Genomic DNA, 24,967 nt, shown 5'->3' with positions numbered 1-24,967 from the left:
GATCAGCTGTGCGCTCAAACAGAGGAAACTCTGAGTGTGTGAAGTCAAGGCAACCAGCATGTTTAAAGGCACAGAGTCAAGCATGTACTCAGGGCTTTTGTGTGTGTTAGCCAGGTTAGCTGTGGGTCGATCAGGTTTCAACCTCACCAGTCTCACTCTTTTCCACTCTCACATTAGCAGGACAGTAACACTGCACTGTAGAGAGCAAGGGAAAGGGAGGCCTTGCGAGGGGTAGCATGGTACATGGACTGTGTATCTAATGACACACGGACATAAACACTGCCGTCGTGTAAATTTGTCACATACACAGCTCGAGAGGTACGGTGACTTTGGCATGCGCAGACCTCAGTGAACACATTAAAAGTTTAATATTTCTCTTGTGATTAGACAAACATCTGCAGGCATTTCACAGAAGGACATGAAGTTAATCATTACAAAAACAAAGTGAAGAGATGTCGTTCTGCCAATTTTAAACTACTCTAATTCCACAGAGCGAATTTTCTGATAGTTTTACTTTTGGGTTGATAAACTGTTCTGGCATGAGACTAACCAGGACCTTGAAAGTCAGGAGGTGCTTTTAGTTGTTTTTCTGTCTGTCTTCTAGACAGTCCGCCACATTTGTTCCAGACTGAAATAAACAACAACCATTAGATGGATTATCAGAAACTTTTGTGCAGACATTCACTAGAAGATGGATCCCAGAGCTTTCCTCTAGATATAACAATAACTAATAGCACTTTGTAAACAGTTACAAAGGGCATCACAGGTTGAATAAAACCAAACATTAAAGATGCAATGATGTGCATGGCCACTTGCACAATTAATCAAGTTCCCCCCTATTAGGCAAACATGCAGGCCATTTCAGCTATAACTTGGTTTTTTGTGCCATCAACCATCCAAGCTGTTGTTTAACTGGGTGTTCACACGAGTTTTCCCAGTCAGGGATGCATTTTTCTGACACTGCAGGAATCCCCTATCATCTTGTTCAAATGTGTATGTGTGTTATTAACAGATTTTACTGTAGTTTAATTCTACTGATAGCTTTTCTTCTGAACTGCCAGCACCTGAAGAGCTGCTTAGCTGAACTGGTTTGTTCTATAACAGGAAGTTGTCAATCATTACATATTTCAGCACTATGACAGTTTGGTGCAGTACATTACTTCCTCCTATGGATTTCCAAGGAACCAAGAATCTTGAAATTCTTGTAAAAAGTCCTCTTTTTTTTTTTTTTCTTTTTTTTTAAACCTCTCTATCATTTTACTTGCAGTACCTGTTTTCACAGATGCGTCATTTATCTGTTATTGCTTCTTCCATATTATACTTGTGAGTAACTCAAGCCTTCTCTGTTTGTGTTACATCAGGACCTGAAGTGTTTTCCAGCTACAGCAGCAATACCATGTCTGAGGCGGTGGTGCCTGATGCTATGGTGTCCCCAGCAGTGGGTGGACTGTATGGGGAGAAGGCTGGCAGCCCCATGTTGGACTTCAGCTATGTGGGTATCGATGCCATTCTGGAGCAGATGAGGAGGAAAGCCATGAAGCAGGGTTTTGAGCTCAACATTATGGTTGTGGGTAAGCAGAGCCTGTTTGCACTCACTAAAATTCCCAGATTTGGTTCGCACAGTTGTTGTCGGTCACATAGCATTGCAGTGATCAAATCTTTGGCTGCTTATGCACTCACACATTAAAAGAAATGCATGTGAAGCATTAGAAATAATTCCAGGAGGTGCCTTTGAGTAAGACTTTTGAGCTGGTGCTTCACTGTGGATAACTACTGCTAGCAAATGTTCAGGTTGAAATAATATTTCCCATCTTTACTCAAAAGTGTGGCCTTCTGCAAATAAATGGTTGCATTGATGGTTGTATACACTTAAGTCTCACAATAACCTCAGTTATGTATAACTAGAGCTGAGACTGAGTCATGATGCTTTTTTTTCTAATCAAGTTTAAATATAAGCCTGAAGCTTTTTTCTTTTATTTTGTTTTTTTTAATTGGGCATACTCATCACTGTGATCAGACACCTTTAAAATAGGAGCTAATTACACACCTCAGGATCAAACAGGCCACCATCGAGCCCACCCAATCTCACTGCTTTACGTCTCCTGCATGTCGTCTCCACACATGGTCTGTCTCATCCTCAAATAAAAAAAAAATGTGCTTGAAAGCAGCCCCAGGCCTGAGTGGGTAAACACAACTAAACAAAACTGGTTTCCATGGTTTTTTGGGTGTCTTTTTTTTTTTAAATATCAAGGTGAAATTATTTAACTGTATCACAATGTAGGAACAATTGATGGTTTTTAAGAACTGGATAATTGGTTTGGCATCTTTATAACTGATGGTTTTTACCTGCATAGAGGACTTTATGCTCCCCTCCAAAAATTGTAGCAAAAGTGAAACGAAAATCAACAAAAAAAAACGCATTTTCACTGGATTTTCATTATTTTAATTCTCATCTGTTAAACAAATGGAGTGATAATGGACTGATTATAAAACATCAGTCATGCTTAGGCCCAGGTGCAGTAGCTACAATCTAACAGTTTAAAACTAACAGAGCAGGTGGATTTACTTCCTTGTCTATAAAGGAAGAGGACACCCGGGGGGAAACCCCTACATCCAAACAGGATAGCGAGACGATAGAAAGAGAACAAATTTTTTGGTAAGATAATGAATTGTGATAACTTTGAGTGTCATTTTTAAAAAATTTCCTTCCAGCTTGTTTGCTTTTTCTTGTGAAAATGTTTGCTGCCAGACACAATTTAACAGTTTAAAAAGCATCTGTACGACTTTGACCTCATACAGAAAGCACTTGTGGGATTTTGGCACCACCTCACTGTTTTGTGATGGTTGTTAGCGGTAGGATGATGGATGCAGACACTTTGGAGAAAGCAGCTGTTGGAGCAAGTTTGGACACGGCTCACAGTGGCATTAGTACTGCCAAAGCACAGTAGCAGATAAAATGCTAATTTCCACGTGGACTTTTGAGTCCTTTAACTTCCAGCTGTTGAGCTTCATATTTGTTCTGTGAATCCGTGTTTGCGTGGAGTGTGTGCTGCTGTGCATGCGAGTGCATATCCATAAATCAAAGTTCTGAATGTTGACTTAACCTGAGGTTGAACTTTGAATGGTCATTTCCCAGTGGGCCCCTCCAAACAGCTCTTCATTAACCCGTGGTGATGTTAGCATGAGGTCCAAGGGTCACAGGGGGTCTCATCCATATAGACAGACAGCTGATAAATTAAGTCTGTTTCAATTTGCCCGGATGGGGGAGCATTTTATCCTCTTACTGTAGCAAAACAAGAGCATCGGTGTTGTTATCTGATCAGAAAGTGTCTTGAACTGGTAGTTATAAGATTAAAGGAGTTACATTTGTGTATTTCTGGGTGTGGCTGTTGCAGTCATGCTATTTCCCCTGCTGTTATTTTGAGTGGCTCATAAGTGCCATATGTCGTATTAGCATTTTAGGGCTATTAAAAAAAAGCTTTAGTGTTTCATATGCTGCTGCCTCCACAGGATACCAAAGTAAAACTAACCTCCATCCAAAACAGCATCACCATTCACAGTTAATTTACTAGTGAACACTCCCTTTGCTCATTTTATTTTATTTTTTTCAGTTCAGTCTCTGCTTGTCATCTAGCCCCAGCCTTTCCTGTGCCATTTTTCCCAGAGGTTGATGTTGCGGTTGTGGTGGCCCACAATGTCATTAAGCTGCTTCCCAAGAAGAATTCCCGCAGTCAAACATACTCCAAATAAACAGTCATGGATTTCAGCTTTAGACACTAGATCTCGTTCTGCTAGGAAACTCTAACCAGAACCTGCAGCAGGTGGACAAATCAGCCAAACTCATCGAGGCTGCAGAGCAAAACGGGGACTACTATTACAAGCTGCAATTACAACGGAGGGACTGGATCTCATCCCACATCCACGGGATGAGACTTGTTGAGAGAGGCAGCTGAGAGAAAGGAGCTGGAGAAATTAGACAGGGGAAACGCCCAAACTCTTGTGCACATGCAATCGTTGGAGACTTGTATAGCAGATGACAAAAGACAACCATAGGCATAGCAGTTGTGGCTGTTGCTTGTCCTGTCCTGCTGTTGGCTCATTGCAGCTGCCCCTTTTTCTCATCACTTACTGCATATGAAGTAAACTGGTGTGCTTTGTTGGCAGTGTTTGAGCAGACAGGTGTCACAGCTTCTGAAATTGTTGGAGTGAAGCAGGGTCATTTTATAGAATCTTGTTTGGCTTTATTATGGCACCATTGTGTAAACCGTTGGCTCCCCACTGTGTAAGCAGTCACTGTCGAAGTGTTTTTTTTCTCATTGCCTGTCATTTTTTTTGTTTGTTTTTTGCTTACAGGACAAAGCGGCCTGGGAAAGTCTACTCTGATGAACACGCTGTTCAAGTCTAAAGTCAGCCGTAAGTCTGTGCTGGCTACAGCCCAGGAGAAGATTCCCAAAACAGTGGAAATCAAGTCCATCAGTCACGGTACAACTCACGACAACTGGCTTATGCCCATCTGCATTCTCACTGCTTGTTTGTGTTACAGCAGTTTGCTGCTGTGCTGGCTCACAGTGTTCTTATGTGCTTTTGTTTGCAGACATCGAGGAGAAGGGTGTAAGAATGAAGCTGACAGTCATTGACACACCAGGCTTTGGAGACCAGATCAACAATGAGAACTGGTAGGCTACAACTTAACGTTGCTGCAACAACCATATAAGCATTATAAGAGTTCATAATGACAAGAGTTTCTAACCAGATGTCCTCCCCTTTATTCTTGCTTTTCCTGCTTTCTTACTTTACCTGATCTCTATCATTGTCCTTCCTCCTCTTCTTTGTCTCCCTGAGCCCCTCCTCTTCCTCCTTTTACTGATCTGTCCCTTGTCTTCCTTTTCCACCCCCTTACCCTTCTTTCCCCTCCCTCTTCTCTCCTTCTCCCTCTTCAATTATCTTTCTCCACCATGGCATAGCTGGCAGCCCATCATGAAGTTCATTAATGATCAGTACGAGGCGTACCTGCAGGAGGAAATCAATATCAACAGGAAGAAAAGGATCCCAGACTCCAGAGTCCACTGCTGCATATACTTCATCCCCCCAACTGGACATTGGTAATGACACACCACAGTCGTAGTTTTAAATCTCAAAAAGACACATCTAAAAAAACATCAGTGCTGATTCCTGTCACACAAGCTGTTCTTTATGCTCTGTAGTTTTCTTGTAAACAGACATTGTGTTTTCTAAAAGTCTGACTTGGTGACAATACGAAACAATTACATCAACTGGAATTTAAATAACTGCTGTTGTTACAGACAGCAACGCTGTGCTTTGCCTGTGCATGTCAGCATATATTGGTATAGGCTGTCTTTGTTCTTAACTTTTTAAATGTGAAGCAGATCTCTCTGCCTTGTTACCCCCTCTTATTGAACACACACAAGGACTCTCTATCCGGCCCACACACTCTGGAGACATGGGCTGCTCTCGCCAGGCCCCGAAGCAGCTCAGTATCCTAAGTTTTTCCCTGGACCTCTCACAGGCCCACACATCTGGCTCTCATCGAACCGTCCGGTTTACTCTCCCTCTCAGCGCTCTCTTGGTTCAGACCTGCACCGATCGGAGCTCAGGGGGGTCTGGGTATACTAGCAGAAGGAATTAGGCGTTCGGTGAACACATGATAATTCACCATGCAGCTCATAGTTTCTTTTATATTCCTATTTTTTCATTGGTGTAACTCGAGTCGAGTGCAGCGACTGGTCTTGGGAAAATGTTGAAGCAGCTGTGGACTGTCATCCCCTTTGGAGCACGCACACAAAGACACAACTGATAACAGAGCAAATGCTGCACCTCTATTAATTTTTGTCTCATGGCATGTCTTTACTCAGGCAGGGGCCTGGTGTGAATGCCCCCCCCCCCCCCGTCTCCAGCAAGCAGCGTTTCATGTTGATCCAACACTGCAGATGTCACATGGCCCGGCCAGCAGCTGCTCCAGGCTTGCCTTAAAAAGCCTAATGGGGGAGAGGCAGGAAGGACGCAAGAGACAGAGACTCTGTGTGTGTCTGGGTGCATGCAATCAATTCTGCACTTTTGTCTTTCTCAGCGTGCTCTTTCTCGAGTGCACAAGCCTTGTTGTTGACAACGAGCAGCCTGTGTGAAAGAGTCGTTAGCCAGGCCAGAATCCGCTGCTCTAACCACATGCAGATGCTTTCTCAAACTGCGGGAAAGGCCTTAGCTGCTTCCCCTAACTGTATCAAGCAGATGTTCACATACTCTGTGTAATGATGGGTGCATGATAAGAAGTTGGAACTGTAAATGTTCCTCCATCTGGGACGTTTCTTAGGAACATCTGCCCTCTGGTGCGAGAGCTTTGCGTTACAATTTCCTGTGCTTTTGTTCTTAAATCTAATGTCTTCCTCCCGGTTCTCTCATGTTGTCTCCTCAGTCTTCGGCCTCTTGATGTCGAATTCATGAGACGTCTGAGTAAAGTGGTCAACATCGTCCCAGTCATTGCCAAGGCAGATACACTCACGCTGGAGGAGAGAGACTTCTTCAAAAAGAAGGTAACATCTATTAGATTTTAGTGGCATTGCAACTTCTCTGAAGTATCCCTATATTCTTTTACCCTTTTGCTCTCTGCTTGCCTTTACTTTTTTTTAAACAGCTGACCCCTTTATGAGGTTTTTATTGGCTTTGTTTTCAAGGATCTCAGGATTTCCCTTTCCCTCATTAACACACTCTGTGTGCACACAGGTTTAGGCGTACATCCTGTGAGGGTTTTGCGTTTTGTTTGTTGCAGTTAGCGACTAAGCCCAAACTTTTGGCATAGATTAGCGTTAATGCAACCTTAATCTGCATCCTGTGCATATTTAGGTACAATTGTTTGATCTCTCAGAAGGATACATCAAGAACAGCCGCCTAATTAGTCCAGAGATTAAGAGACTTGTGGTGGGTTAAAGATTTGGTGTGTGTGTGTGTGTGTGTGTGTGTGTGTGTGTGTGTGTGTGTGTGTGTGTGTGTGTGTGTGTGTGTGTGTGTGTGTGTGTGTGTGTGTGTGTGTGTGTGTGTGTGTGTGTGTATATTTGAACATGCTCTAACCAGATCAGGGAAGAGCTGCGAGCCAATGGGATTGACGTATACCCACAGAAGGAATTTGATGAGGACGCAGAGGACCGAATGATCAATGAAAAGATCAGGGTAAGGGCAGCAGCATCACCAAGCAGGACTTTGGGCTCTATCTGAAATCCATTCTGTAAGGATTTCTAACTCTAATAGCCGTTTACTTTTAACCTTTTGAACAGGAGATGATCCCATTTGCTGTGGTGGGAAGTGATCAGGAGTACCAGGTCAACGGCAGGAGGTTGCTGGGGAGGAAGACCAAGTGGGGAACCATTGAAGGTACAACTCTCGTTTGTATTTATATTAATGATGCACTTTTAGCAAAAAAGAAAAGGGGGGAAAAAAGAAGGGAGGGTTTCTGGGAGTCAGCTGGTCACAGAGTGTCAACAATGCTCCATTCAGCTCTCCAGACAGCAGTCGTGTGCCATGTAGCTGACTCAGGCCTCCACCAGACAGTCGCTATGAAGACGCCTGATTGTTTACTTGGTGTCCCAACCTCTCTCATTCCCATACAAAGAGTATGTCTGCTGAATCCTCACATTGGATATGCACTGAGCAGAGAAAATGTGTAAGTTTAGTCATTTTTAATTCCAGTTTATGTTAGCTACTCCAGACAGGAGGCCCCACCCCTTTATCAAGTGCCTCATAAAGGAAGTTTAATTTCCTGCAGAGTGTGCCTGTGCTGACACACACAGGCACACATCATTGGGAAATTCTGATGCAGTTAATCTCCTCAGAAAATACTCAAAGTGGATGAAAGCTGCAGCAGGTGAGGGCAAGATGGCCTGCTGCATGGAGCCATCACACTAGGATCACTGACTCCACCTGCTGGACTCTTAAAGAATCTCAGCACCAGCTATTCATGAAGCTTCTGCAGCCTGTTAGCACCTGTTTTAACTCCCGTTTGATCATTTCTAACTCAAAGCTTCTCTCTCTGCAGTTGAGAACATAGCCCACTGTGAGTTTGCCTATTTACGGGATCTCCTCATCAGGTGAGTGCATGTTGTCTACTAGTCTGCAAGTCCACAGGTTTATGCCAGATGAGGATCTGGCACAGATTCATCATAAATAAAGGGATTTTTGTAATTTTAGACACAGAGAGGGAGACTCAATCTGCATGTGGTTGATCAGTCTCATGAATCACATGTGTCACATGTATGTAGTAGCAATAGGAATGAATATGTAAGTGTTTTTAATAGAGCTGCCAGTGTTAATGCGTTAACACGGATTTATCCATCATCCCGCAATTAACCCATCTGGAGCGCAAAATGACGCAAAATCCCTGAAATGTCTCTGTCAACGCAATTCGGGCAGTTTGTCCAAAGTTTGTCCATTCTGCGCTCCTGATTGGTTAATGGCGTAAAAAAATTTTAATCGCAGTGATCGTGATGATGCGTTAACATTGACAAGAGGCGTCCTGCTTCAGTGAATCCACCTGTTTTATAGTGATCACAGTCCCAGTGCAGTAAAAGCAGAAACGCAAATTTGCAGAGGGAAAAACTGATATGAGACATGTTTACAGGCACAAAGTGCAAAAAAAAACCATGAGCTGTTGTCTGTCAAGACAGCTGGAGTGATTCAAGTCAGACACACACAACAGTTAAAGACACGGTTTGAGCGGTTTCTGTCTGACACTGCAAGTGTGCTGGTAGTTCACAGGTACATGCTGGATCAAGGTGGATTCAAAACCGTTTGAGGTTATTGTAAGGCAAAATAAAGGACACAAAGGAGCAGGAGGATGTGTCCAGTCAGCATGTTAAAGTAAATGTAGTTTTTATTTTCAAACTCGAGATAAAGTGACCATAGTTTCCTGTCGTGTGCTCGAACATTGCAGTTCTTAGGATGAGTGAAACGTAGAGAATTGGTTTCACTGTCTCTATATACCATGTAGAAATGGTCTGTAGTTGTGTTTTTCGGTGTTTTAGGTAGTGTGTTTGTGTTCAAGAATGAGACTGCTTCAGTTTGTTAATATAAATTTTGACCAGCTCATCATCTGAAACTGCAAATCCAGATTCAGTTTATATAGAACAGAATAAAATTGCCCTTGAATACATCGAGAAACACCATTGGAAACTTCAGTTTTTCAAGTTTTTGAGATCCTTGTTCATTTAAACAACTTCTCAGTGTGTGAACGAGCCTCTTTAAAAATCCATATATACAAAGGTGTGTGTTTTTTACAGCAGTAATTATCTGTCCACACTTTGTACCCTAAATTTTAAGGTGGTTGAGTAGAAAATGTAAAAACTGCGATGGTTTGAGATGGACGGACACTTCTGTGATGCCACAGTGTGTGTTTTTGTTTGTAGGACCCACATGCAGAACATTAAGGACATCACCAGCAGCATCCACTATGAAATGTATCGCGTGAGGCGCCTCAACGAGAATAACACGATGGTGGCTCATGCCAACGGTATCCCAGAACATCATCTCACCGCCCACGAGATGTAGACGCCGCCTGCCGCCATCACAGCGTAACTCGTTTGTTCTGAGACTCTGATGTTCAGCAACAGTCCTTCAACTTCACTCCAACCCACTCCACTCCAAACCTCCTGCCCCACCTCACAGGGTGCGAAAAACTCAAACGCCTGCCAGAGGGACTTCATTATCGGTGACTTTTGGTGGCTGAATGGACGGTTTATGTCAGTTTATTGCTTCATGAATAAATCCCCTCAGTATCGCTGACCGAGAGAGGGATTTTTACCTGCTTACAGTTAATATTTGTGGTGCCAAAATTTCAGCTTCCACCAAACCGAACGAACTGACACTGAAGTGCCTTAAAACTTAACATATTAAACTCGTCCACTTTTCTTTTTGCAGATTTTGGTGTTTTGTTTTTAGCAGCGCCTGTAGGAATGTGGGCCACAGTTTTGTTTTTTCCTCTAAGCACACACTTATAGCGACGTGTGAAAAGTGATGATACTTGCACTTGATCACTGCATAAAGCATGTTGGAGAAGGGCCAGGCAGCGCTTTGCCAACATGTAACACACAGTAATGTAAAGTGTGAGCAGTGCAGCTTCACTCAGCTCTCTCCCCCTTAGTTAACCCCTCCCCCCCCACTCCCAAAAAAGGGTTATCAGAGAGCACCTCATACGCTTGACTTAACTTTTCTGTCGCAGCTCGTGTTTCTCTTTAAAAGTTGTTTTTAATTCCCACTTATAAATGTCATTGTTTATGAATAGAAATATCTTAAGAGTGATTTAAGATGATAAAGTATTTATGCACGATATAAAATGTGAACGCCGTCAGTTGTAGTCCATATATTCAGATTAGTAACACACACACTTCCCCTGCTTTGGGCCCGTCATGGCGCCTTATTTATTGGAGGGTTTTTGTGCTTTTTCATAGCATGTTGGCCAAAACTGGTAAGAGAGCACGGTTGTTGGTGCCAGGCTGACTACATTTCGACGTTATCCAGTCCCCTTAAATTCTTCTTTTTTTTTTTAATCTAGTCTTCCACTGACCAGCCCACTTTGTTTTTCCTCCCATCATGTACCGAGGATCTTTCTTTCATCCACATATTACTTCCTAAGCTCTCACTGTCATGCTCTGTCCTGTATATTCGTCTGTGTTCTGATACATTTTTGTACTTGTATTATTGATAACAAATTTTCTTTTATCTTATTTGAAAGAAATAAAGATTGAAGTTGTAAATATTGTTTTTTTTCTTATATTTTTACAATGCCTAGAAGAAGTCCAGTCAGCGAAAGAAGTCACTCCTTAACGTTTAAATGTATACACTGATGACATTTTAGATAATTTTCTCCCACAATGGCTTTTCCATAGCATTTAATTGCAGGTGTAATTCACTTACTGGAGCACTTTAATTGCCGTGTCATTAAACTTCTTCTTGATTAGCCCCTGAAATCAATATGGCTGCCTACTAGGTCAGTGCAAAGCTGATTAGTGCTAATTACTTGAACGCATGAGTGCATCTTTTCTTCCTCGGCACGACATTGGAGAAGGCGAGACCTTCGGGATCAGTGAGGGTATGTGCAGACGTCAGCGCCCTGAGGTATTGAAGCAGCAAGAGAATGTAAACGCGGCAAACAGACTCGTGTCAAGTAAAATATTTACTTTGATTCCTTTTGAAGGACTTGACGCCAGTGGAATCGGCCCAGAGGGAACTTCAGTGACTCTCAGGTCTAAACTGAAGCTTCATTTGCAGCTCATCAGCTGTGACAGCTTGGAATATGCCTGTGTCATCAGTTGATGAACCTAGACCTTCGGTCCCATGGAAGACACTATTTCCTTAGTTAAAGCCAAGAGGTGACTTTTTTTTGGCCAGCCGCTGTGGTTCAAAGACAGATGGGTGCTGATCTAAGAGTGCTGGGTGAAGGCTCCAGGAAGAAGTAGTGCAGTGGCCACAGAGAGGCTACAAGAAAAATGTGAAGAGCTCAAGCAAAATACAGACAATCTGTTTAAGTTAACAGACTTATCAATACTATAACTCTTGTTATAGTATCAGATCCCCAGCCATCAGATGTGGCTGGGGATCTGATGGATTTTAATTCAGTATTTGATTGAACAACAGGTCTTTGGTGGTCTTCAGTATGCTGAGAGCAAGTAGAGAATAAATGTAATAACAGATTTAACACTTTTTGTTTTGGTTTTTTTGTTGTAAATGTCCAGTTTTAGGATCACATATTGATGCTTATAGAACAATGAAAAAGTTTGCAGCCAACAGGGGGGAAAAAAATCAAGGAATCTAAACACAGCGCAAAAAATAAGGAAATTTGTGTCTTTGTTCTGACAATGCTTCCTGGCAATAAATCTTACACTCTGGGAAAGCCTGTTTATTTCCCCGTAAGTGTTGCCACATTTATAAGGAAAATGCATTTGTGGGTTACACCCATGGAAAAATCTGCCAAATCTTCTCTTGCCAAACAGCTTATTCTGCTACTAACTCTTGTTTGGTGTAGTTTATTGCATGTGAGGATCGAAGTCTGACAAAACAAGACATCTTGGAAATTTAACAAGTTATTCAGTTAACAGAGATGCCTCAGTAACATGTGGAAGAACCATACATGCCCACAGCAGCCTCCTACCTCTGCCTCATGCCGGTCAGCAGCTTGGTCATACACTGCTGTGGGATGGCTTCTTCAACCAGGATGGCATGAGCGGTACAGTCCTAGACTGTGGAGATTTGAAGCCTTTAATGATAACTCGTTCTTCCAGTAAGGAAGTTGCAGCATCTCTCCATCACACTGCCTACACCAAAAACTGTTACCTATCTGTGCACAGTTGGCAATCTTCACACTTAAACTCCATGATCCAACTGCAGCAGAATCTGGACTTACTGCTGAGCATAACGTTCCTCCACATGTTCACGTTCCAGTGTACATGTTGCCGACACCAGTGCAAACGGGCCTGAGGGTGAAGAGCAGTCGTGGCAGGCCTGTGAGGCCAGAGATTGTCTAGACTAGATGATTGTCGGCACCTGAAGCTCAGAACAACACTCAGTCGCAGAAGCTGTTTTCCGCCACAAATGCATTTTCCTTGCAAATGAGGCACCACCATTCAAGAGGAAATAAAGAGGCTTTCCAGTGGTATAAGATTTATTTCCAAGAAGCATCATTACAACAAAAGAATAACTGATCAAACAGTTTTTATTTCTTACTCATCCTCAGCAGGGAAACAAAGACTTTAGATTGTAGTAAAACGCTTTAGACCCTCCTTGCACCCACAGAGGTCTGAGAGGTTACTGTAATCTGATTACTTTTCAGGTAACAAGTAAAGTAAGGGATTACTATTGCAAAAGCGGTAATTAGATTACCGTTACTTTCCCGTAGGAACGCGGCGTTACTGCGTTACTAAAACCGTGATTTTTTTTTTTTTTGCGAGAATGTCTCATGACAGTGACGTAAGCGAGTGCGACGTTAGTGACAACAGCTGTGTGCAGATCAACAATGGATCACATATCGAGTGCGGGAGAGAGTATGAGCGTGCAGTGTTTAAAGCGTGGAAGTACTGACCTTACTTTGAGTTTGATTCCATAAAAAGTGACAAAAACATTAGTGTCCATTGTGCGTGGGAAGAAAACTTTTTACAGCGAAAAACCCCCTAAACTTCCAAGAAAACACCGAGTGCGCAACGACGTAACGGGAAATTCACAGAGAAACTCGCGGATTCTTCAACTGACCGCGGCACACCTGCACCAGGGTAAACCTCCGCCTACCGGAGTGCTGCTTTACAGGTGAAAATAGAGCAACAGGACCGCTGAGTCTTTGACTTTATTTATATTCTGCTGTGTTTTACTTGCATCTATTTGAAAGACTGAGTGTAAACACAAAAAATATTTTATGTGCTGGAATGTGTAGGAAATAGGTTTAAATGTTAAACTAATTTATTCAACTCAGAGAATGTTGCATATAATTAAATTTTTGCTTGATGCATAAAGTTAAAAGATTAAAAATAATAAAAAAAACTTTAAAAAAAGATACTTTTCCATTTGATTACATTTTGTATGATGGATTATGCAGAAAAAGTAGAACTGGGCTGAAAGAGCTATCGCTTTATCACCTCTTCAGGTTGTAGATCGTGTTTTTAAAAAGTAACTAAGTAACTAATTACTTATGAAAATAAGTAATCAGTAAAGTAACGGGATTACTTGGGGAAGTAATCAGTAATTAGTAGGTTAGTTTCACAGCATCGGGGTAATTGACCTGGGTTGGAAGTTTGCCACCTTCATAGCAGAGAAAACCCAGGCCCTGAAGTTACCTGGATAAGCTAAAATCTGTTTTGTGGTGCAGGCATCAGGTTGTGTTTTCCTTTTGTGAGTAGTTTGTGTTCTAAAAGAAACCCACTGCATCAGGAAAAACTCCAAAGGTGGCTTTGAGTGCTCTATCAAGCATTACACCGTATACGTGACTTGTCAACATGATGACATCTGAAGATTTCAGGTAAATGTAACAAAATGAAGGCTGAAGTTTCAAAAGGTTGTTGTTTGGGAACTCCTTGGCCTTTAATCCCATTCAGAGGCATAATAACTCTGGCTTCTACATGCATCATAAACACATATTGTGAGTGCACATTTTCAACATATAAGTGGCAACAATGTTTCAATCCTCCACAAAACCAGTCAAAATACTCACCCATCAGACCCACATCATAATCTGGAGAATGGTGTGCTTGGCAAAGTCACTGATAGTACTGCTTAAATCCCAGCAGCGTTCTCACCCTGCTCTCTTCTCTCATTCTTCCTTATGAGCAATGCGTTTCTTGCAAAACATCATTTAAAATTGCCGCCGCGCCAGCTAACTGCTTTAAAAGATGCTCACTGAACAACAAATTGTTGCATAGGAGACTTTTTTGTACAAATGGCAGGAAACGCAAATCAGGAAATTCAGGAAAGATGCCTGTTTTAATCAAATGTTTAATACAATCAGAATCAAAATGACTGAGCAAATAATTGCACGTCTAAAACTGAATAAGGAAAGTGTATATTATATAAATAAAGTCAGGCTTTGGTTCTGGGCGCCTTAGCATGATAGAAGCATTCTCTGTGATGTGCAGGGCCCTCCTACCTTCTTGGTCCGGGCGCGTTGCCCCAACTACCCCATTGGATGTTACGCTTTCATCCCATTCCCAGTCTTCAGTCACATGAATCTCTGCGAATCTTCTAAAATGTGATCTCGCTAATGCTAAGATTTACTAGGTAGCTGAATAACCGGGAAGGATAAACACGACCGTGCTCTCTGTGCATGTGAGAAAAGACAAAGCCAACCAGAGGAGACGTCTGAGATGTCTCTGTCATGCCTTAAAGTCCAATTCTCCCCCGATGCTGAGCGCTTCAAAATGGCGACTCGCTCCTTTTTACCCTTCAAGATGGCGGCAGTATTCAGATGGCGCACGCCTGCAACGCCCACATCCCGCAGCCACCTAGTGAGCTTGACCCTTCGCCCCCATCTCAAGTTGAGACCTCCCCCCTCCTGGCTACATTCTCAAACTGCCTGTCTCCACGTCTCCCGGGAACCAGACGGGAGAGAAGCAGCTGCATCTCCGCTGGCCCGGGCTCATCCTCTTCCCTGCGAGCCACCCAGCAGTCGTCTTGTTGGCACCCACCCAGCGCCTCGCCGCCTGTCTTAATGACATTCATTAATGAGCTGCGTGCTTTATGGATACTAATGAAGTTGGCGCCTCAATGAGAGAAAGAAACAGTTTGTTTTTGTGCGGATCGCCATGATATGTCTGCTCGAACTCGCGTTACGTTTTACACACAGAGTATATCACCCTGACTGCAGATTGCGTCGTTCCAGCTGTTTTAATCCTCGCTGACAACTTTACAGCTTTTGCCAGATTGCGGTGTGGATGCACGCGCAACCTCACGATATTTCTAGGTACAGGCTGCTAGCCTCACACGATGGAGGGGGCATTAACAGATATGGGCATGCTCAGCGGTCAGACAGTGCTGATGGATGGCACCTATAAGAGCAGAACAGGCCCTCTGGTCAGGAAGCATCCTGACAAATGCTCGTGTGAATGCATGAATATGCAGGAGGCGGCTGCAGCGGTGTGTCAATGTATTTAGATATGAGTTGTCCTTGTCACACATGTACTGTTGAAACAGGAGATGAGCTTTGTGTGTCTTTCTTGGCTTTATTTATTCAACTACATTAAACTGCACCTCACGAGCTCATCTGCATGAAGCCAATGTGGCTCCAATTAACACCTGTTTGTAAGATGAATATAACTATCTAGCTGTTTCCCCCCCCCCCCCCTTTTGATTTATTAATTAGCTAACTTGATTGCAAAATCTGTCGAGATGTTTGTCACACGTGCACGCGTGCATGCAGCTGATCGTGCTGTGCATACATTTGTTTAGCGTGTGTTTACATGTCCACCTCGCTCATTCTTAGTGGCGTGAGTTGTTGTTGTTTGCCCCCCCATTTGTCTCCTCCTTTTCCTCCATCTGCTGTTTCCCGTCTCCTTTGTTGGCGGACGCCTCACCTTCTCCTCCTCCATCCGTCCCTTCCTCCCTCCTTGCTCCTCTCGCCAATGTCAGTTTCCACCCTTTTCTCCTGGCTCCGTGCCAGGCGCTCAGACATGCATGGGGGAGGGGCTGCGACCGTATGCAAATGAGTCGACTTTATGCAAATCGGCCCCGTCGTTAATTAAAAGTCAGCTGCAAATTCAATTAGCCGACTGAACAGAGAGGGAGGTTTGCAAGTATCCATGGGAATGACGGTTGGAAAGAAAAATTCCCAAAACGACGCGAGGGTTTGAAAAACAAAGAAATCGCAGCTGAGGGGGGTTTGGGGGAAGATGGGATGCAAACAAACAAAACAAAACAAAGAAGGGGCTAAATATCAAATACTGTTTGAATACACTCTTCAGCTGGAGCATGTGGTCGCAGTAATTGGTTGCAAGACAAAAATGTAGGCGCGTGCTGCTCCTGGTTGACATACGCAATGCTATAAAACACTTCAGACAGAAGGGAGAGAGAGATCCAGACAGAGAAGGTGAGACAGAGAGAAGAGCATCGTTGGTAGCTCCTGCCTCTGGCTCATTACTGTAAGTAATTAAACCAGTCGCAGATGTGTGTCAGCGATTATGCTGCTGTTATGGAAATGACTGCGAGAAAGCATGGGAATAGGCGTACATGCATGCTCGTCACCGTGCACGCTTACGCATTTTCGTACATTGTTTGTCTGGAGATTTGTCGAATTTGGTCTTTTGTGCATTGTGCTGCCTTTAACCCGGCATATTGTAGACACAACAGCAGGTTGTATTAAGAGGTGTAATCACTCTCTAACCCTAACCCTGGCAAAGTGAGCCATTCAGAGCCCCAGATTTAACCCGACTCTTTGTTAATCAAAAGCAATGGTGTATTAACAGTGTTCATGAAAGGGCAGATGTTGATGTGTTATGGCATTACATGGCAACACAACTGGCGTTATGGTGGCATCACAATGGTAGGTACAGTTGTGGTCAGATGTTTACCGACACCCATCGAAAATGTCGGGGTAATTTGGGGCTTTTAATGATTTCTTAATGCAACATGCATCTTTATTACTTTAAAAAACAAGAATATGGTGCACAAGTTTGGGGCTGTTTTGGATTTTCTCTGGCTTAAATATATATACATACACTCACTTCAATGTTTTTATAAGGGGTGGAATTCGTCATTTCTCTCTGCAAGCATAAAAAACGCTTTTTTGACAGCACTCATTGGTTATCAACAATCAGTTAAAACAATTCAACATAAGTACAAGTCATTTAGTTGTGTCACCACTTTGGCACGCACCTCAGCAAGCTTACACCCTCAGATGAGAGGAAATTGATTTGGATGTTCAGGAACAACCCAGGAACCACCGAGGCCCAAGCCTACAATGAACTGCCGAACAACAACATTACTGTCCACAGCAAGGGGGCAGCTTGACCTAATCATGGACTGAGAGGGTGTTGACCAAGAAAGGAGCCCATGTCCCAAAATCTGAGCCTCAAAGCTTGACTGAAATTTGCAGCTGCACACACAAACAAGCCAAATGCCTTCAGGAGAAACGTTTAATGAGACAAACTTTGAGTTATTTGGCCACAATGACAAGACGCGTGTTTGGAGGAGTAAAAGTGAGGCTTTTGCACCTAAGAAAACTTTACCACCTGTAAAGCATGCCTGTGGTAGCGTCATGCCATGGGACTGTTTTGCTGCTAAATCAAATCAGTAGCTAAATGGTTGAAACTTGGGCACAGTTGGCTGTTCCAATGTGACAGAGATCCCAAACACACATCAAAACTGGTTTTGGAATAGATAAAACAAGCCTTCCTGAAGCTCCAACCTCAACCCTACTGAAAATTTAAAAGCCGAGCTCGTGCCAGGAAACCAACTAATTTAAATTAAGTCTAGCAATTCTGCCAAGACGATTGGCCAAATATCCAATCAAAATTATGCCAGAAAATTACTGATGGCTACCAAAAGCATCTGGTCAAAGTACAGCTTGTTGAGAGAAGCACTGGGGGTGTGTGTGACCTGTCTGTAAACCTTAGACCCTGTGTGAATTGGAGGAAATCCAAAATAAATTCAAACTTGTGCACCCAATTCTTGTTTTTTAAAGTCATAAAGAAGCATGCTGTACACTCATTCCACTCTGGATAAAGAGGAATATAAAGAAAGCATGTGAGATTCAAGCTCATGACTATATGCATAAACCTCTGATCACAGCTGCATGTTTAGTCGGAAGACAGAACACCTTTAATGAGATACAAATGCGCCGCTGCAACCCACACTTTCAGTGGCATCTCTGTAATTGCAATATGTTGTGTTTGTCTATATTTTTAACTTAGACTGCATAAATGCTGGTAATTCGAGAAAGTTCCTTACTACTTTATCTATGAAGTGTATGTGGGATGATGAATATGGAGGATGGGTGTGTTCTGCTCCCTGGGGGTGAGTGCCAAGGCACTCTGCCAAGCATTTGCCAGCAGGGATGATGGATGGAAGTAAGTTTGTGATGAACGGAGCAGAAGAGAAAAATGGATGTGAGGCGAGAGTGTAGGAAGACACTGAAATGGATTCAGTTAAATGAAGAATGGTAGATGTGTGTGTCTTACTGGGGAATTTCCTCCATGTTAAACAAGAAGACAGACGCTGTAGTGAAGCCAGGAACTTGATATTTCCCATAATTGTCTCGATGGATAGTTCCTGTTCGGGTTTGTCCTCAAGAGGTCTCCCGATCAATACTCATGTCTTGATGAGTTTATTACTTTGTCTGTTTTCCCATCGAAGTCAGGTTTTGCTGTTGCTTACAATATGCCAGTATCTCTGTCTGCTTTTTTAGTCCAATAAAGGCTTATGTCTCTTTACAGTTATTTTCAGTAGCCATTAAAAGGATGCTCATTTCTAAACATCTATCCAAAATCTGTCCGAAATGTAAAAAATGAACCTGGATGGATGTCTTATCCATAAAATCAAAGGTTGTCATTTACAAAAACACATGTTTAGCCATTGAAAAAATCACAAAAAAATACCAACAGACTTCGTCTACACACTTATTTACGGGAGAGGAGGATGGCAGCAAAAAGGAAGAACCTGGATATAAGAAAGTATTTTTAAAGTCAAGTTCACTCAAAAAATGTGTCCGTCAAAATAACGTTACTATGCTAGGCTTTGGCCCACATCAGTCTAAAATTGTATGTAACCATGAATAACGTGTTTTGGAAACTAACTGCACAACAGGCAGCACTATTAATTATCTCAGTCTCAGAGTAACATTTCTAATTTTGATTGAAACAGTCAGCCTCGAGCAAGCCAGGATATTAGTTTACAGAGGAAGTTAAAATTATATGTCTAACGTTAAAATGTTGGTGACACAATAATTTCATCCTAATGGTACTGACATATTCATAGGGTTCATTTTTGAGACAAAATGTCATGAGGTAGTCATGATTTTGCAAATATTCCACCTTGTAGTGCAGTTTGCACAAATTGTTTTAAAAATGCACTCAGCCTACAAACATTACTGATGAGTCAAGATCTGCACAAAGTGACAGAAACACTGAAGCAGCTACACATTTTATTCTTATTGTCATGTATGTCCTATTTGTCAGGTGACAGAAGAACCAACACAAAGCTCAGAGAGCAATGGTGATACAAGATCACAGGAGAGATTGGATGATGACCTGGTGGTTCATTACTGTATTTGAAGCACATGCGTGACTGCATGTATGTGGAATGTCTCACTGTTATTCATCAGGTGACAGAGGCAGCTCTGCCATGTCTTCACCTCTTCACCTCTGTCCGAGGTGAAGAGGTGAGGTCACAGGTGACTGACTGATGGTTTGGTGCTATAGGTTAACTAGTATTTATTATCACGACAATTGTTAGGCTGCTGATGTAAATTGATTCATTAGTGTATATTTGACAAAGAATCTGAATTGACATGTCTCACTTTTTATATGGCACGAATCCATGTGTTATTTTATCAGGTGGCAATATGTCCTAGTGCAGTCAGAGGGGAAGAGCCAGGGCCAAAGGTGAGGCACATCAAGCACACAATAATAATTTTAATCTGAGGATAAAACGCATGTACAGTGGCTATAGAATAAAATCTACACACCCATGTTCAAATGCCAGGTTTTTGTCATGTTAAAAAAAATGACAGTAAGTCATGTTGCTGTAACAGTAGTTCATGTTTAGAATAAAAAGTCCCAGCTCACTGATTTGATCGGGGCAATGGTGCCTAAAATGTTGCATAATTTTGCTGAGAGATCTTTGACTTTGTGGTAATCTTAGATGAGTAGTTTTATGGACAAAAACCAGCAGGTCATTCAGTGTTCCCTTTGTGCCAATGTATCAGAGATGTTGGTGTAGTATAACTGAAGTAATGTTGTTAAGTCCTTAAAGTCATATTCATTTATTGTCATGACTCTATTTGAAGCAATTTTTATTTTTGTATGATACCTGATTTATATGGAATATGGCTGAAGTAAACTAAAGTCTAAAATACTTAGTCAGTCATTTGTTTAATAGTAATTTAACATTATATAATTCACATATAAAACTATGAATTGTAATTTTAAATGGTTTAAAAGCATGTAGAATAGCATATGTAGGCAAGTATATTTCCCACCTTTTTTTTTATCAAGAAGCAAAGACAAAAAGGAGAGAAAAAAAAGAAACAGAGCAGGGTTTGGTGGTTGAATCATCCGCCGCCACCAATGCCAAAACCAAATCTACGCCCTTGGCTAGAAAGTAATTCTCAAATGTGTTTTTAACCTATTTTAATAGGTTTTAAAAAAGATGAAATGAATGTGTCCCTCAGATGTTAAATCCCACACATGCATACTGTCCCACATTTAGTTACTTAGTGTCAAAGTTATCTGGTCAATCTAGTCACAGCGGCTACAGTGAAAATCAACTGGTAGGTGCAACTGTTTGATTTTCAGACACAAGCTTGTTAAGCTTTAACCTTACTGTATATTTCATGAGACAGACCAGTCTTTGGTCATCATGGTAAATGTTAGCTTGAATGGTAGAGAAGAGAATACGTGGGAAAAAGGAATCACTGGATCTACAGTTGTTGTCATGAGTTTACATCCACTCATCATGACTGTTGTGGTAATTTAGGTTTTTTCCCAGGGTGGAACAATTGTAAAGTATAACTATCTTTAGCAACTTTTAAAAAACATGAATCGGGTTCACTAATTTGGATTTTCTCTAATCCACAGAAGGTCAAAGGTGTATACACACAGTCTCGAATATATGCACAATTCGGTTAAACGTCTCTTAGCAAGTTGCACTTGCCATTAACAATCTTCTGGGATAAATCTCCACATTTGAGCAGCCTTGTTAGCAGAATTGGTGAAGTTTGTTTAAATTGGTACAGATCTGGCTTTTAAGCACAACCCACAGGTTTTCGATAAAATTGAGGTCAGGACTTTGGGAAGGCTGAAGTTTGTGTTAGCCTGCTTTATCCATTCAAAAGCCAATTTTGGTTTGTGTTTGGGATCATTGCCCTGGTGGAACACGCCACTGTCCAGGTTTCAACCATCTAGCGCAGGGGTGCCCAATCCCAGTCCTCGAGAGCTACCGTCCTGCAGCTTTTAGACGCATCCTTCTTCTGACACACCTGAATCAACTGAATGGCTTGTTATCAGGCCTTTGCCAAACTTGATGGCATGCTGAAGAGGTAATCACACCATTTGATTCAGCTGTGTTGGAGTAGGGATGCATCTAAAAGCTGCAGGATAGTAGATCTCGAGGACTGGGATTGGGCACCCCTGATCTAGCGCTTCGTGGTGAAATTGAAGATTTTGGAGTTAGTCCTCTTTTATTATTCCGTCCACTTTGTGCAATGTACCAGTGCCACTGGAGCAAAACAGCCCCATAGCATGACGCTACCGCCACCATGCTTGACAGTGTGTACAGTGTTCTTCAATTTTAAAGCCTCGCCTTTACTCCTCCAAACATGCCTCGTGTCATTGTGGCCAGATGGCTCAATCTTTATCTCGTCTGGCCTTAAAACTTCCTTGATCGACACGCTCCTGTTTCACGGTGATGAAGCCTACCCTCACTGTGGACAGCGATGCTGGTTTTCAGCAGTTTCCAGTTCATGGCAAACATGAGCCTTGGTGGGTCCTGAACATCCTACTGTATTTCCTCTCATCTGAGCGTGACAGCTTGCTAAGGTGCGTGCCAAAGTGGTGATGCATCAGAATGACTTGTACTGATGCTTGCAGAGAGAAATTACTGATTCCACTCAGTGGTGAGAGGTTAATAGACCTCGGTCCTGTCAAGTTAAAAGACTTTGTAGAAACTTTAGTGCCACTTATTAAAAGATTTTAATTAATTTATGTACATATTTGACCCAAAGAAAATAAATTCAAACTTGTGCACCCATTTCTTGTTTTATGAATCCCAAAAGGTTGATTCTGTTCGTCTGGACGTAGAGCTGAGACTGACTTCTTCAGTCTCAGCTGTCTGCAGGTTTCCACAACCTTATAAACAGCACATTTGCACAATAACTGAAACTAGCCCACTGAATGAACAATGGGCTGTGAGGTCAGTTCTTTGATCATTGCAAATTGTCATGACCACTGATCAAAGACGATTGATCAATGATCTATGGACCGTTGATGATTTATCTTGTTTTATAAAGTCATTAAAGATGTATACTGTACAATCACTCCACCCTAGAATAAGAAAAGTTCAAAGAAATGACAGTCATGTCCATGAACGATGGGTGTCTGTAAAATTCTGACCACAACTGTTTCGTGTGGCACACAAATCATATTGGTTCATATTGGTAAGTGTTACCTTGAATATTAGAGAAGAGCCTTCATTGGATCTATATTTCCTCCTTTGGGATTTTAGAAGTGATTGTAAAGAGATGGACATTAAGGAATTAGTACAGGAGCAAATTTGTCTTTGATGAGCCCATTTATGTGCGCGCGTGTGTATGTGTGCATCATCTGCATGCAGAACTGAAAGCACGGAAAAAGATCCAATCAGAGTGTGTGAGTGCCTGAGGAAAATCATAAATGTGCTCAAGTACAAAAGACACACTTGCCAGATTGGTGTTTGACTTTACTGCTCAAGTCTCCTGACAGCCCGCAAATTCCATCGGAGATAGGGCGAATGAAACCAGCCGGCTGTCTGGAAAAAGAATTTAAAGCCGCTTGGATGTATGCAGCCAAGTGAGACGGCAGGTGAATAGTAATTGAGGTTAAGGACAAGCCGGAACAGAAACGGAAAGGTTGTTGATAAATGGAGTGAGGAGAAACAATGTGTTTTATGTATGCACGTAGCAGACACTGGAGCTGTTACAGGACACAGGCTTTTAGAAGAAAGCAGGTCGCATAATAAGAATTTAATTTTCCCCATGGTTGCACATTTGCTTGGTGCAAATGGAGGATGGTGCACATGCTTAAATTGACCACAAATACTTGAATTATTCCCACTATTACCCCAATTGCTGCTGATAGTTGGAAAAATGACCGTGAAAAAGAAGAATGCCGGAAAAGTGAGAGTGACAGGAAGCAAATAGTCTAAATGAAGAATCTGTGCAGTAGCAAAGAGGAAAAGTAAAAGCTGATATCCAGCGCCAATCTGTGAGCAGATCCCCTCATGTCATTTCATACTACTGACCTCAAAACCGTCGACAACCCAGAAGCTGCCCTCGAGTTTCAGCATCTGGCTTTTTAGTTGACTGTCCGTCCATCTTTACATCGCTCGGGTATTGAACTGCCATCAGGCATCTACAGGAAACCTTGTCACAGATAGGACCGGGCAGGTGTGGCTGCCGCTTATTTCCCCTATGACTGTCAAGTCATAACGGTCAAGCTGACTGGTGTGACAGGCAACACCTCCCTGCTTAAACAAATCCCACATCAAAGCAGATGTTTCTTAAGGTAAAACTTTAAACTGAGCCACATTGACCTCTTGGATTTTCTACATGTCAAAGATAGACAATGAAGCGAACTGCTTCATTGTCTCTTGCACAGCTGTCCTCTGGGCTTTTCCTCCCTCTCCATTAACCTGCCTCTCTTTGCTTGAAAGGTTTGATATTGTGGGTGTGTGGGTTTAATATTCGGTGAATGCTGACCACCCAGCTCTCACACATGCACACCCACCCCCTGTGGCTACAGCAGTCAGTCAGATGTGAACCAATAAAGCTTCTCTAAGTTTGCAGTGAGAGGTGGGAGTACGTGCTCTTTATTAAAGGAGAAATGTTGGCACAAAGTCCCTCCGTACCTCTGTCAGTTCATTCTACTCTGCTCCACTGAGCCCCCACAGCACCACAGACTTCACTTTGTTCCATGTCTCCTGTCTCTTTGGAGTATGATGGGTATCCATATGTGGGGCTCTGTGTTGGCTGCTTTTCTCTGTGGTGGGTGGAGAGTTTGCTATCGATTGATGGCTCATCCGGAGTGAGATAAAGCCCTTAGATACTGAATGTTATGCAGACAAAACGAAAGAACTCGTGTCCACGTTTGTGTCTGTAACAGTAAAATGAAAACATGAGCAAATAACAAAGGCCTATGATCGGACTCCACTCTATCTCATCAGCTGTATCTTGCTATTTGATTATTCTTACGCCAGTGTCATTGTAAGCATGCAGACATGATAAGACAAGATGACCGAGCAACGCAGCAGGGAAGAAAGGTGATTTCAGTGACTTTGAACGTGGCGTGGGTTTTTGGTGGTGCCAGACGGGCTGGACTGAGTATTTTCAAAACTGCTGATCTGCGGGGATTTTCCCACACAATCATCTGCAGGGTTTACAGAGAATGGTCTGAAAAAGAGACAATATCCAGTGAGCGGCATATCTCTGGATAAAAATCCATCACTGATGCCAGGGGTGAGAAATAAAAAAAACCCTCTATGTACGCTCGCTCCTTTTCAGTAGAACGACCTGGATGCTGAA

At 42.4% G+C, this 24,967-nt stretch overlaps 1 protein-coding gene across 6 annotated transcripts in view; it reads left to right on the top strand.

Annotated features, from left to right (window-relative positions):
• The window catches only part of LOC146671496 (septin-9-like), an 83,938-nt gene extending 73,181 nt beyond the window's left edge, over positions 1-10,757 (top strand). For all 6 annotated transcript variants that reach the window (XM_085403716.1, XM_085403718.1, XM_085403717.1 and 3 more), the window contains 9 exons: positions 1,362-1,571; positions 4,354-4,482; positions 4,595-4,676; positions 4,965-5,102; positions 6,431-6,548; positions 7,087-7,182; positions 7,287-7,383; positions 8,045-8,096; positions 9,411-10,757. In XM_085403716.1, coding sequence (XP_085259842.1) covers positions 1,362-1,571; positions 4,354-4,482; positions 4,595-4,676; positions 4,965-5,102; positions 6,431-6,548; positions 7,087-7,182; positions 7,287-7,383; positions 8,045-8,096; positions 9,411-9,552 — 1,064 coding nt within the window. In that variant the 3' untranslated portion in view covers positions 9,553-10,757. The remainder of the gene's footprint in view (positions 1-1,361; positions 1,572-4,353; positions 4,483-4,594; positions 4,677-4,964; positions 5,103-6,430; positions 6,549-7,086; positions 7,183-7,286; positions 7,384-8,044; positions 8,097-9,410) is intronic.
• The last annotated feature ends 14,210 nt before the right edge of the window (positions 10,758-24,967 follow it).

Source organism: Rhamphochromis longiceps, linkage group LG4 (assembly GCF_057381845.1).
Source record: "Rhamphochromis longiceps isolate RC_006_pf linkage group LG4, R_longiceps_female_GT1.1, whole genome shotgun sequence".
NCBI classification, from domain to species: domain Eukaryota; kingdom Metazoa; phylum Chordata; class Actinopteri; order Cichliformes; family Cichlidae; genus Rhamphochromis; species Rhamphochromis longiceps.
Note: the sequence above shows the minus strand (reverse complement) of the source record. Positions and strands in the feature narration are given on the sequence as shown.